The sequence below is a fragment of the Otolemur garnettii genome, unplaced genomic scaffold, assembly GCF_000181295.1.
Source record: "Otolemur garnettii isolate 467f Iridium unplaced genomic scaffold, OtoGar3 scaffold00145, whole genome shotgun sequence".
Lineage (NCBI taxonomy): Eukaryota > Metazoa > Chordata > Mammalia > Primates > Galagidae > Otolemur > Otolemur garnettii.
The window spans coordinates 3900194-3912071 of NW_003852540.1; the positions used below are offsets into that span (position 1 = coordinate 3900194).

The 11878-nt window shown below is 61.2% G+C and overlaps 1 protein-coding gene across 1 annotated transcript; it reads right to left on the bottom strand.

Moving 5' to 3' along the window:
- Positions 1 to 229: 229 nt before the first annotated feature.
- HIC1 (HIC ZBTB transcriptional repressor 1) lies at positions 230 to 4971 on the bottom strand. Its single transcript, XM_003799087.3, has 2 exons — positions 4699 to 4971; positions 230 to 3246 (listed from the first exon to the last, which is right to left on the bottom strand). Exon 2 carries the CDS (start codon positions 3224 to 3226, stop codon positions 1091 to 1093), a length of 2136 nt encoding a protein of 711 aa, XP_003799135.1. The 5' UTR covers positions 3227 to 3246; positions 4699 to 4971; the 3' UTR covers positions 230 to 1090.
- Positions 4972 to 11878: the final 6907 nt, after the last annotated feature.

Sequence of the window (11878 nt, forward strand, 5' to 3'; positions counted from 1 at the left end):
GGACACATCTCTCCTTTCTGTCCCATTTGCAGCACTGGTTTTGTTTCCTTAATAAATTTTTAGTTTTGAAACATACCTGACCTCTTGCCGATCTGTTTGTGGGACTGGGGAGGTCCAAGGTCCAAGCCCCTGCACCTGGGTGAGGGTGGCCCTTTCTGGCTCCTTAACCCACCATGTTCAGCCCATCCAGGTCCTTGTGCAAGGGCAGAAGAGAGTGGCAGGGTCAGGGTCCTTGGTTACTGATTTATTGCTGTTTGGTTGAGTATAGAAAATGGAAGCGGCTCTGGAAGAGCCTGTGTACAAGGTAGGAACTATACAAACGAAGAGGAGGGAGCTAAAGAGACGGCGTTCCAGCCCAGCCCCGTCTGGGCTCGGGATGGGGGGCTGCCCGGGGCGCATGCAATAAATATGGTCCGGTGCCCCAGGGAAGGGAGGGGGACACCTCGGGAGTGGGAGGCCTGGTAGGCCAGAGCTGTCTTAGCCCTCTGACTCCAGAACTCCCACCCCTGGTGGTCGAGGAGGGAAGAGTTGGCCCTGGGGCTAGTGCCACTTGTGCAAAATGAGGAACTTCACATTATCAGTCCCGGGGGCGGGTGGGAGTGGGGCGGGGCCCTCCGGCCGGCTCAGTCCCCTCCCCACTCCCTAGCTCGGCCCGGCGCTCCGACCCCAGCAGGGGGATTCACAGTGAGAATGGGTGTGGTCGCAAGGGCCGGAGGTAGGGCTCAGAGTGCCCCAACAGTGACACCCCTCCCCCTAAGAGCAGCACGGAGCTGGGGGAGGGGGCCAATGAACCACAGAAAGAGGCGGGAGAGGCCGGGGGTCTCCTTTGGTCAATGCTGATATCAAAAATATAAATCTCCCTTCCCCCATCCCACCCCCGTCCCGGGGTTTTCCCCCACCCCCGGGCTAAGGCACAAAGCAGTGAGGCCAGGTGAGGCCGCAGAGAGGTGGGGCAGCCACTGAGGAGTCGCTGCCGCTGCTACTACAGTTGTCCCGGGCGGGCGCGGTGTGCCTGCTCCCTGCCCCTGCCGCTGCCTAGGGGTGCGGGCCAGGCCCACAGAAGCGACAGGTCAGGCTGCCAAGAGGCGCTCTAGGTGGGAGAGAAACGGTCGATGGTCCTGCCGTCGGGTCCGGTGGCCAGGTGAGCGCCCTGGCTCAGCACCTCGGCGGCCTTGTCCGGGCTGAGACCCAGCTCCGCGGTGAATTTGGCCAGCGGGTAGAGGCTCTCGAGCGCCACCTTGGGGTCGTGCAGGAAGTGCGTGGTCTGCGCCAGCAGCTCGGCAGCAGCCGCCTTGTCCTGCTGCTTCAGGCTCAGTTGCTCAGCCGTGAGGCGGGCCACAGCAAAGACGCCCTCAGGGAAGTCGAGCTTTCCCTTACCATCGGGGCCAGGAACGCCAGGTAGCCCTCCTAGGCCTGCCAGCGCCCCGGCCGCTCCGGCCGCGCCACCGACGGCGTGCATCTTCATGTGGCTGATGAGGTTGCGTTGCTGTGCGAACTTGCCACCACACACCTGGCACTCGTAGGGCTTCTCGCCAGAGTGGATGCGCATGTGCTCCGTAAGGCGGTACTGGCGCGTGAAGCGCATACCGCACGCGTCGCATGCGAAGGGCTTGAGGCCCAGGTGGCTGCGCATGTGGCGTGTCATGGTGCCACGCTGTGTGAACTTCTTCCCGCAGATGGTACATGGATAGGGCCGGGTCAGCCAATGAGTCTTCTCGTGCTGCCGCAGCGTGGCCGGGTCCTTATAGCTCTTGTCGCATGACGCGCATCGGTATGGCCTCAGCAGCTCTCCCAGGCCACCTGGAGCCCCAGCGACCTTGTCCCCACCACCGCCAAAAGGGGGCCCTAGGCCGGCGGCGCCAGCAGCCACTTCGGCCGCCTCAGCCCTGCCATACAGCGCTTCCTCCTCCTCCACGTGAGCCTCCACGTGCGCATTCAGCTGCTCTGAGCTGGGGAAGCCTTTGCCGCAAGGGATGCACACGTACAGGTTGTCACCGAAGCTCTCAGGCTCGCCATATGCCAGGTGCGGGCATGGGTAACCTTCGAGGTGGCCGCCAGGCGGGCTGGGATCCTCACTGCTGCCAGTCTCCTCGCTGCTGCTCTTGTAGTCATCGCCGTCGCCGCCCGTGACGGGCACGTCTAGGCTGCCTTGATAGCGTGGAGGTGGTGCTAGGCCGAGCGAAGGAACCCCAGGCGAGGCGGCCGCGTCCCCACCACGCTCCTCCAAGCGCTCGCTGGGGGAGCCGCGCTCCCGGACCAGCTCGTCACCATAGCTACCCAGACCCGGCTCGTGCTTCATCCAGCGGTAGAGGAGGCTGGGCCCGTCGGGGCGGCCGGGGGGCTCGGGTCCCGGGCTGCCACCGCCACCACGGAATGGGTCCGGAGGCGGTGCGGCCTCCTCCAGCTTCTGGAAGGGCAGTGGAGGCAGCGGCGGCAAGGCGAGTGGTGGCTCTTTGTAGGCGGTGGGGCCGGTGCTGGGAGGGCTGTCTGGACGCAGGGGCAGCTCGCGCTCACCCAGGGGCCGCTCAGGAGCCGCAGAGCCTGGTGGGCTCTTCTTGGACAGGTCCAGGCCACAGAGAGGGGAGCAGCGGCGCTCTGGGGCACAGAGTGCGGCAGCTGGGCCGGGGCCTGAGGCGTACAGCTCCGCACAGTGCGTGTTGACTGCGGCCTCTGGGCCCGATGGCGGTTCCGCAGCAGGCGGTGGTGGAGGTCCTGCTGGGGAAGAGTAACAGGCCTGGATAACGGGCGTGGCGGCCCTTAGGCCCCTGCCCGGCCGCCCGTAGGGGGCATCGCCGCCACCGCCGCCCCGCAGGTGGCAGTACTTGCCATGGCGCTTGAGACGCTTCTTGCACAGCGCCACGAGGTCAGGGATCTGCAGGTAACTGGCAGCGGCCAGCACGGCGCCCAGGCTTGGCTCGGCCCCCGGGGCCACGGATGCCGCCGCTGCTGCCTCTGCTCCGTCAGCCAGGCGGCCGGTGTAGATAAAGTCCAGCACCAGGCGGAACACGGCCGGGCTCACCATGTCATGGTCCAGGTTGAGCAGGTTGTCATGCACCACCAGGGACTTGAGGTAGGCGCTGCTGGCCGCCAGCACGTTCTTGTGCGCGCGGAAGAGGGCGTTCTGCACTACGATGATCACGTCGCATAAGAAGCCCTTGGTACGCTGGTTGTTGAGCTGCAGCAGCAGCTGCCTCGAGTGGCCGGGCGCCTCCATCGTGTCCAGCATCGTCTGCCCAGCACACTCTCCTGCGGGGACACACACCAGCTGGGTAAGAGTCGTGCAGCACCCTGGCCGCCTGGACTCAGCCCGGCGCGTCTCCCCTCCACTTCCCCTTCCCCTCAGCTGAGCAGGGGCATGGAGCACTGCGGCCTGGGCACTGGCTAAAGATCGGCAACCTCCGAGAGTGGGAGCCTAGGCCCACTGGCCCGAAGCAGAAGGAGCAAGAGAAGAACGGCGCCGCTGGAGAGGAGGCCAGGCTGGCCTGAGTCCCCAGGCCCCGACGCCCACTGGGCACACGGGCTGGGTGCTGGGGGCTTCCGAGGAGAACACTGTTCTGACGAAGTGACCCTTTCGGAGACAGTTACCCGATTTAAGTAAAATGTCCGCTTCAGGAAAAGTCATTCAGGGCGGAGAAATTTGCCCAAGTAGGGAGAAAGGGAGCCGAGTAAGAACTGCCTCCCGCCTCGGGAGAAGTTGCCCCAGTTGGGGGAAGTGATACGAAGGAGGGGGAACCCGGTGCCCGCCGTGGCGCCGCCCTGGCCGGGGGCTGTCAAGCCCTCGGTTAGGGCCCGGGCGGCAGCTGCCGGGCGGGCAGAGGAGGCAGCGGCTGCCTTGGCGGGCAGAGCGCGAAGGCCGGGCCCGGCGCGGGGAGGGCGTTATATCGGGGCAGGAGGCTGAGGCAGGAAGCAGGTGGGGGGGAGGGGGGAGCCACGCAGCTCCCAGGGGAGGGAGGGGGCAGCGCCCCGGGCGGGCACAGAGCGCTGCCGGCTGCGGCCCTAACCCGGGCCTGCGCCCCACCCGCATCTCGGCCCCGGCCTCGGCCTCGGCCTCGGCTCTACATTCACGGACCTGGCGCCTCCCTCCCCTGCTCCCCTCAGCCCCTGCTCCCCTGGAACTACGCCGTCCCAAACTTGGGGAAAAGTTTTCCAACTTCAGACAGGGCGGTAGGAGCGCCAGCCGCAGCCCCCCGGCTCCCAGCCTTTCTTCACAGCCCCCAATTCCGGTGGCCAAGCGGAGCCCTGAGCTCCCCTGCCCGCCTGTTCGCCCGTCCGACCCCGTTCTCCGCCTGGCCCGCAGGGCCTCGCGGCCCGTTACCTGTGGCCAAAGCCGACCGGTTTCCCTCCCCGAGGCCGGCGGTGGCAGCTCCTAGCTGGCGCCCCACCCGCTTGCTGCCAGGCTCCAAGCTGTGCCAGGGCAGCGCCCCTGCCAGCCGCACCCGCCAGCTCCCCTTCCCTTCCCCTTGCTTCTCCAGCCCATGTGCGGACAGAGCCGCCCGGGTCCGCTGACCCCGCTGTGAACCCGGCGCAGAGCAGCGGCCCGGCGGTCCTGAGTCCTGTAAGGGCGACACCGGGAGCCGTGAACGCCAGCCGCGATGAGGCGCCCGCGCCGGAGGATGCGCCAGAGGCAGCCAACGCACGAGGACCGGGCTGTCCCGGGCCCCCTGTCCGTCCCTCCCAGTCCCCAGCTCCAGGACCCACCTGGGGAGCATGTCGGAAGCCCCGGGCCCGGCTGCCGGCGGATCCAGGGGGGACGTGGCTGCGCTGCGCTGCCCTCCGCCCGCCGGGCCCCCGGTCGGTCTGTCCTGATGGTCCGTCCTCCCCGCGTCCTGGTCGCGTCTCAGCCCCACCGCGCTTTTAGCACACTCTTATCTGGAGTGGCCCGGGCCAGCAGTGCTGCTGCGGCTATGGCGCCACCTTTCGGATACCCAGGGCTCTGCGCGGCACAGCGGCGACTTTTACCCCTGCGCACCTGGGCTGGAGGCTCACAGATGCTGAGCTGGGCTGGGGATGAACCTTATATCCGCAGGTTCACCTTCCCAGATGCGTCCACCTACGAATCCAGGTCCCGCACCCGCAAGCCCCATAAACCCTGAGGTTTTGAGCTGAGCGTTCTCAAGTACACATTTCTGTCCATGTAGCCCCAATATGGAAAAGTCCTGCTTGCAAGGAGGGGACTCTAGTTAACAGTAGGTGGTGGGAGGGAGGTTATAAAAATCCTGAAAGACGAAGGTAGACAAGATCTCGAGGGGGCTCTGTTTAGACATTCCTGGAGCGAATTGTCCACTTGGATCCCCCCTAACATACCCATCCACTCAGGCACAAGGATTAGGTATGCACGGCATGAACTCATTTGTACCCAGACCCTCTCTAGGCACTGACACTTGCAAGAACGCATGTTTACACAAACACGCAACCGCCCCATCCCGGAGTTTAGGGCCCTCCGTGAACCTAGGCAGGTGTTAAACAAACAGTCCTGAGCTTGTGATACTCCAGAGGGAACCCAAGAAAAGTCATTCAGGTCGATTTGAAACGGCTGGACAGCGCCTACTGTGAGTTCACAAAGGTAACCTCCGGCCTCACATTCCTGTGTAAGCCGTTTTGAACGACCCCGCATAAATGGCTTGGGGTCAAATGACCCAAAAGAAACATGACAATAGGCCCTGTGGCTCAGGACCCCCCACAAGGTCTTGCGCTCCCCTTGAAGGACAGGTTCGAGCGGGTGACGTTTCTTCTGAGAGGAAGGGAACGCTGCGCTAGCGCATCCGTGCTCGCACAACTACTCCGGAAGTGGCCCCGTGCGGCCCCTCGGTGGCACCAGGCCTGTTACGAGCGCCGCGTCTCCGCGGCCCACGCTCCGCCTCCTCCCCGCACCTCCTGACCCCCGCCCACACGTCGGGGGTGGGTATCCGAGAACACCCGCAGCTTCTGATTGGATGCGTCTTCCTCCGCGGCCAGGCGCGAGGGGCTGGAGCGCTGTGTTACCATAGTAACCAATGAGATTCGCCCAGATCACGTCTCTCTGAGGCCTTGGAAAGCTTAGCAACAGCGCGGGGCCGCAGGGCCAGCGGGGGCCGCGCTCGCCACCCCCGGCAATGTCCTCTGGCCTCCACGCCCCCGCTAGAGGTACTGGCTGAGTCACTCCGCGAGGGGCGGCGGGCGCGGCCACTAGCGGTCCCTGACATACACCAAGGTGTCGTGCGCCCCCTAGAGGCTTCCTTTCATCCGCACGCTGTTTAAAAGCTGTGCCCGGCAGAGGCTCCTGGTTCAAACAAGTCCTTCTGACTCAAGCCACTTCCTGAGTCCACACCTCTCCCTATTTCCACCCTATGTTCTGGATCCATCTTATCCACGCCTTCTTTTCCATCTCTCCACGGCATCCTCACTAGAGAAGTAGTGAGGTCCCAGACATGAAAACAGTGGGATCCAGAACTGCTGGCCTCTAGGGCAGGTGCACGCTGACATCTCTGCCAAGGGACGTACTGTGGGCTGAGGTGGAAGAGTTGTGGAGTGTTGAGGGGGGATGGAAAGGTTCCTCAAGAATGTTCAGCCAGGCTTCGACGAATGAACAGGAGTTCTCCAACCAAGCAAGAAGGCATTCCCAGAGAACAAAATCCCTGGAACAAAGGCAAGAAAGGGGAATTCTAGAAGGCCAAATACCAAAGGGGATGTAGGCCCTCTCTGACCCCATCCCCTGCTTTAGTCATTTCTCCTTTTGTTAAGATCAGGCCCCAGCCTCACAAGGAGCCCCTTGGGCCCCGTGTGTCTTTTGTGCACTGGAGTCTGTCCACTCCAGACCCATCCCACGGACTGCTGTGCCCACAGTCTTTGTGTTTATTCTTCAGCACTTTTTCCCTGTCAATTTCTCCTAAGTTACCTCACTGCCCCAGCCCTTACCCTCATGCCATCATTGCTTCATTGCATAGGGAGGGTCTCATAGCCCTGCCCCCAGCCCATCAGCAGTTTCAGGGGCCCTTTGCCTTCCTATGGACTTCACCCTTCGACTTTTCCTTCCTTCCCTAGAACCGGTGGCCAGGCCTCAGGCTGCCTCTCCCCATCTGGTCCAGCTCCTCTCTCTGAACACACTTCTCCTCCGTTTAGTACTTTTCTACTGTGGAGATGAAGTTATGGCTAGGCTGGGCCAGGACCATTCATTGTGTGCTACTGTCCAGGGGAGCTCTGCTCCATAGGGCATGGGCTTTTCCTGCCAAACCCGACCTCCAGAAACATTAACTCCTCCAACCAATGGTCTCCATCACTCCCTGGCAGTCCCTGCCTGCCAAACTGCTGCCTTTGGCCTCTTTCACTGTTTACCACCCTCATATGAGCTCTACCAACGTCCATCATGACACAAATGGGTCCTAAGTTGGACCCTGGGGTCCATAGGCACTGCTAACCTCCCCTCCACTTGCTGAGGCTATTCTTCCTCTTATCCCTACTCCTGGAAACTTACCCACAACTCCCACATAGAGGACCCCACCCATTGCTCATTTTTTCTTTCTTTCTTTTTTTTTTTTTTTAGACAAAATCTCACTTGTTGCTGTTGGTAGAGTGCCCTGGTGTCACAGCTCACAGCAACCTCCAACTCTTGGGCTCAAGACATTCTCTTATCTCAGCCTCAGGAGTAGCTGGGACTACAGGCACCCGCCACAACATCTGGCTATTTTTGGAAAGGGGGGGGGTCTCGAACCTGTGAGCTCAGGCAATCCACCCGCCTTGGCCACCCAGAGTGCTAGGATTACAGGCGTGAGCCACCGCGCCCAGCCTCCATTGCTCATTTCTGAGGAGTGCAGGCCATGCTCCTCAATTTCTGTCTTCTCTCCGGTTTCTAGCTCTTGTTTTTTGTTTGTTTGTTTGTTTTTTGAGACAGAACCTCAAGCTGTCCCCTTGGGTAGAGTGCTGTGGCATCACAGCTCACAGCAACCTCCAACTCCTGGGCTCAAGCGAGTCTTCAAGTAGCTGGGACCACAGGCGCCCGCCACAACGTCTGGCTATCTTTTAGTTGCAGCCATCATTGTTGTTTGGCGGGCCCGGGCTGGATTCGAACCTACCACCTTAGGTGTATGTGGCTGGCGCCTTAGCCACTTGAGCCACAGGCACCGAGCCTTTCTAGCTCCTTAACTGGTACCTGATCTCCGCTGCGCCTTCCCTCCCAGCCCCCAGTCTCCTTTGCTAAAGTCTTCCAAGACTCCTGGGCTACCTAACTCCTCCTTTGCTTTGATACCACAGCCCTAGCAGCACCCTACGCCACTCCCCAGGTCCAACTTCCTCTCCTGTCCCCCCACCAGAGGATGACGACACCGCAAGGTCCATGCGGTGTGTGACGCCGCCGCAGGGTATCCTGTGACGTCATGGAACCCTTTGGTCCAGGGATTGAGAAGCGGGAGTGGGGGCTTGCGAAGTGAGAACCCCCAGGAATCACAGAGCCGGAAGGGGAGAGTGAATAAACATGCAGCCACCCGCTGCACCCTCCCTGCACCATCTTCCCCAGTCTCCAGCCCTCAGTTCCGGAAAGTTAACCCTTGTAGGCCCGAATAGGGGGCGCGGGCTGCCCCCCGCCCCGTTCCTGCTTCCGTGCACCTTCCTCCTCCTCCCAGCTCCTGGTAGCCTTGGTCCCCACTTCCCCCCCTCCTCCCCGCCTCGCCACTATAAATAGCCCCTTTTCCCATTTCCTAAATTCCCCGCTGACGTCGGCAGCGCGTCAGTGTGTAGGAGCCGCGGCCGCATGAATGAGCCGCCGCACGAGTACTACGCGCGCCTATAAAAGCCGCCGCGCCGGCCAGGCTGCAGGAGGCGACCGGGCGCTGGCGCAACGCAGCCCGCCAGGTAAGCGGGACTGACCGACCGACGGGCCACAGATGGACAGATGCGCAGACACGGACGGGAGGGCAAGGAAGAGACCGGCTGGGTGGCGGGTTGGAGGACCCTTCCAGAATGGGATTAGAGACAAGGTAGAGGGGGGAGGGTCCCCTCGCAGCCCGTGGAGCCGGGGCCAGAAGCGGACACAGAACCCCACGCAGCACCTGCCCGGGCCTGAATGGAGACACAGCCACTTCGGAGGAGCATCGAGTAGAGAACGGAGCCCAGAGTCCCCACGTTTTTCCCTTGGGCTCCTGCGCCATCCTCCCAAGAAAGTAGGGCGAAGGTGCTGGCAGCCCAGGAGACGCACCCCCTACTCCCCTTCAGGCAGCGCGGTGACTCAGCCTCGCTGCCCCGGGCCGGCTGACCTGGGGCGCGAGGAAGAGACAGACGCCCACCTTCCGTCGCCCTGGCCGCTGCTCTCTCTGGACCCCCACCCCGCATTCTACCGGGGCTCCTCCACCCCCGTCCAGTCCCGTCGGGCTATCCCTGCTGTGCCCACGACTTCCCGCCTCTGCTATCGGAGCTGTCCTCTCAGGACCAGAGGGGGCGGGGCCTCGGTCAGACCGCCCCGCCCCGCCCCCATGACTCCCCCTCGCTGCCGGAAGTGCCTCCCTCTGGGATATCTTTGACGTCATGCGACTCTGACGTCAGGGCCCCATGTCTGTCCCAGAGCGCTGGGACGGAGAAGGGCGGGAGAAGCGGGGGTGGAGCAGCTGCGCCCCCAGCCGCGGGCGACGGGGGCACCCCCGCCCGGACAGCGCGCCGGCACCTTGGCTGTAGACTGTTTACTGCCTGGGCCTCCCTCAGTAACAGTCTCCAGTCACGGCCACCGACGCCTGGCCCCGCCCCAGAACTGCGGACTCGGCCGTCCGCCGTGCCCCGGGGCCCTCTGTCCCTCAGAGTCCCGCGACCCTGTGCTCCTAGCCAGCGCCGCCGCTGTCCGCGGTGCTGATCCAACGCAGGCGCGGCCATTAGGCCGTCCCGTCTCCAGTCCCCAGGGGCTGTGAGGTGTGGCCAGCACACGCACACACTCGCTCAGGCCCCCCCGCAGTCCCGCTCCAGGGCCCCGCGGCGCGGTACCCCAACCCCAGACCCCCGCCTCGCGGTCCTGACGTCAGCCGGCCGCGAACTGCTGCGGCTCTGTCAGCAGCGCGCGCCCCGCCCCCGCGTCTCCAGGGCAACCGTGGCTTTCGATTGTTACTGTGGGAACCGGAGGTAACAGTCTACAGCCATGGTCGCCCCGCAGCACGCCCACGCGCCGCTCCTCACCGCGCCCTGCCAGCAGCGGGAAGGGAAGACGCAGAGCAGAAGCAGGCGGGGGCGGAGAGTCAAGCTTGGATGCTCCGCGATGCGGGCAAGAGGTGCAGCACAGGGAGGCAGGCCCTCCCAGGTCTGACCGCTGAGTGCCCACCGAGGCAAAGAAGGGTGCAGGGTCTGTGGAGTGAATCGACAATCGTAAGCCTCAGTGACTTTCGTGTCCTCCCAGCCAAGGTATCACAGCCAGGGGATGATGAGAGAAGGGACAGTTCTGGGATTTGAATTCTCTCTCCTCAGTAGGAGGGAAGCTGCTGGGACCCAAAGGCATGAAAGAATGTCGTTTGCCTCCTAGGGGCTGAAGGGGGTAGACAAAATTTTCTTAAATACATCACAACCTCCTCCTTCCAGGAACCCTTAGCTGAGTAGGCAGAGGGCAAAGAGTAAACACTTGCTTGAATCTGTCTCCTGACAAAGTCACACCCTCTCCTTGCTCCCTCCACCCCTTCTCCGAGCTAAGATAAGAATGGTCCCCAACCCTCAGGTAGCCAGTGGGCTTGTAAAGCTAACCTAGTCCCTAAAGGTTGCCTGAATATATTAGCATTCTCATTTCAGTCTATCTTATGAATTCCAATTTGAGACTGTCTCTCAAATTAGTCCTAAAGTGGAGTGAATACCACAGGGGCTGAAGTCTGGTTGCACTAGTTAAGGGTGAGCAGTGATTTCTTCAAAAATATTGTGTGTCACACCTGCCACTGCCAAAATCACCTGCTGTAGGTGTTGGCTGTTGAGTATTGGGTACAACTTCCCCAGGGATAGTGTTGGGAATGGTTAATGCAACCTAGCCCCCTCAGCCATTAATCCAATTTCTCTACCTGTCCACACCCCCTCCTTTTCTAAACTACTTCTAGATACTAGGTGCTGGTTTTCCTGCTGATCAACACCCACTTGCTTTCCTACTCCACCTCCCCCCAGGACCCTTATGCCTTAGATTAAAAGGTACTTGATTCCAGATTCCATTGAACATCTATCTATGGGCAGACTGAAGTGTGTGTGGGTGGGAATGCACTGGGAAGCAGGAGGTCATCCTGGCTTCATCAACTGGTGGTTATTTATGGGGCCATGTTCTGTTTCTGAGTCTCCTGTAAAATGGGTTAATAATCACTCCTTCTTGGCAGATGTATTGTGAGGATCAGATGGGATCGTGCAAGTAAAAATCTTTGAAAAGAGCAGAATGCTACTGCAGTTTTAAGTAGTCTATTAAGCTACTATGTGTCCATGAAGAGGGAACATGCTATTGGGAAGAAACCTTAGCTCTGGGTACTTAGGGAGAATGAAGCGGGGATAGGGGGTGCACACCTTTCTGAATAGATGCTCTGGGTCTGGAGCTTACACATTCTTTGCTAAGAGATCCTCTTTCTTTCTTTCTTTCTTTCTTTTTTCTTTTTTATTTTTTTGGAGACAGAGCCTCAAGCTATTTCTCCCTGGGTAGAGTGCTATGGCATCACAGCTCACAGCAACCTCCAACTCCTGGGCTCAAGTGAGTCTTCTACCTCTGCCTCCTAAGTAGCTGGGACCACAGGAGCCCACCACAACACCTGGCTATTTTTGGGTTGCAGCCGTCATTGTTGTTTGGAGGGCCTGGGCTGGATTTGAACCCCCCACCTTAGGTGTTTGTGGCTGACACCTTAGCCACTTGAGCCACAGGCGCTGAGCCGAGATCCTCTTTCTTTCTTTTCTTTTCTTTTCTTTTTTTTTTTTTTTT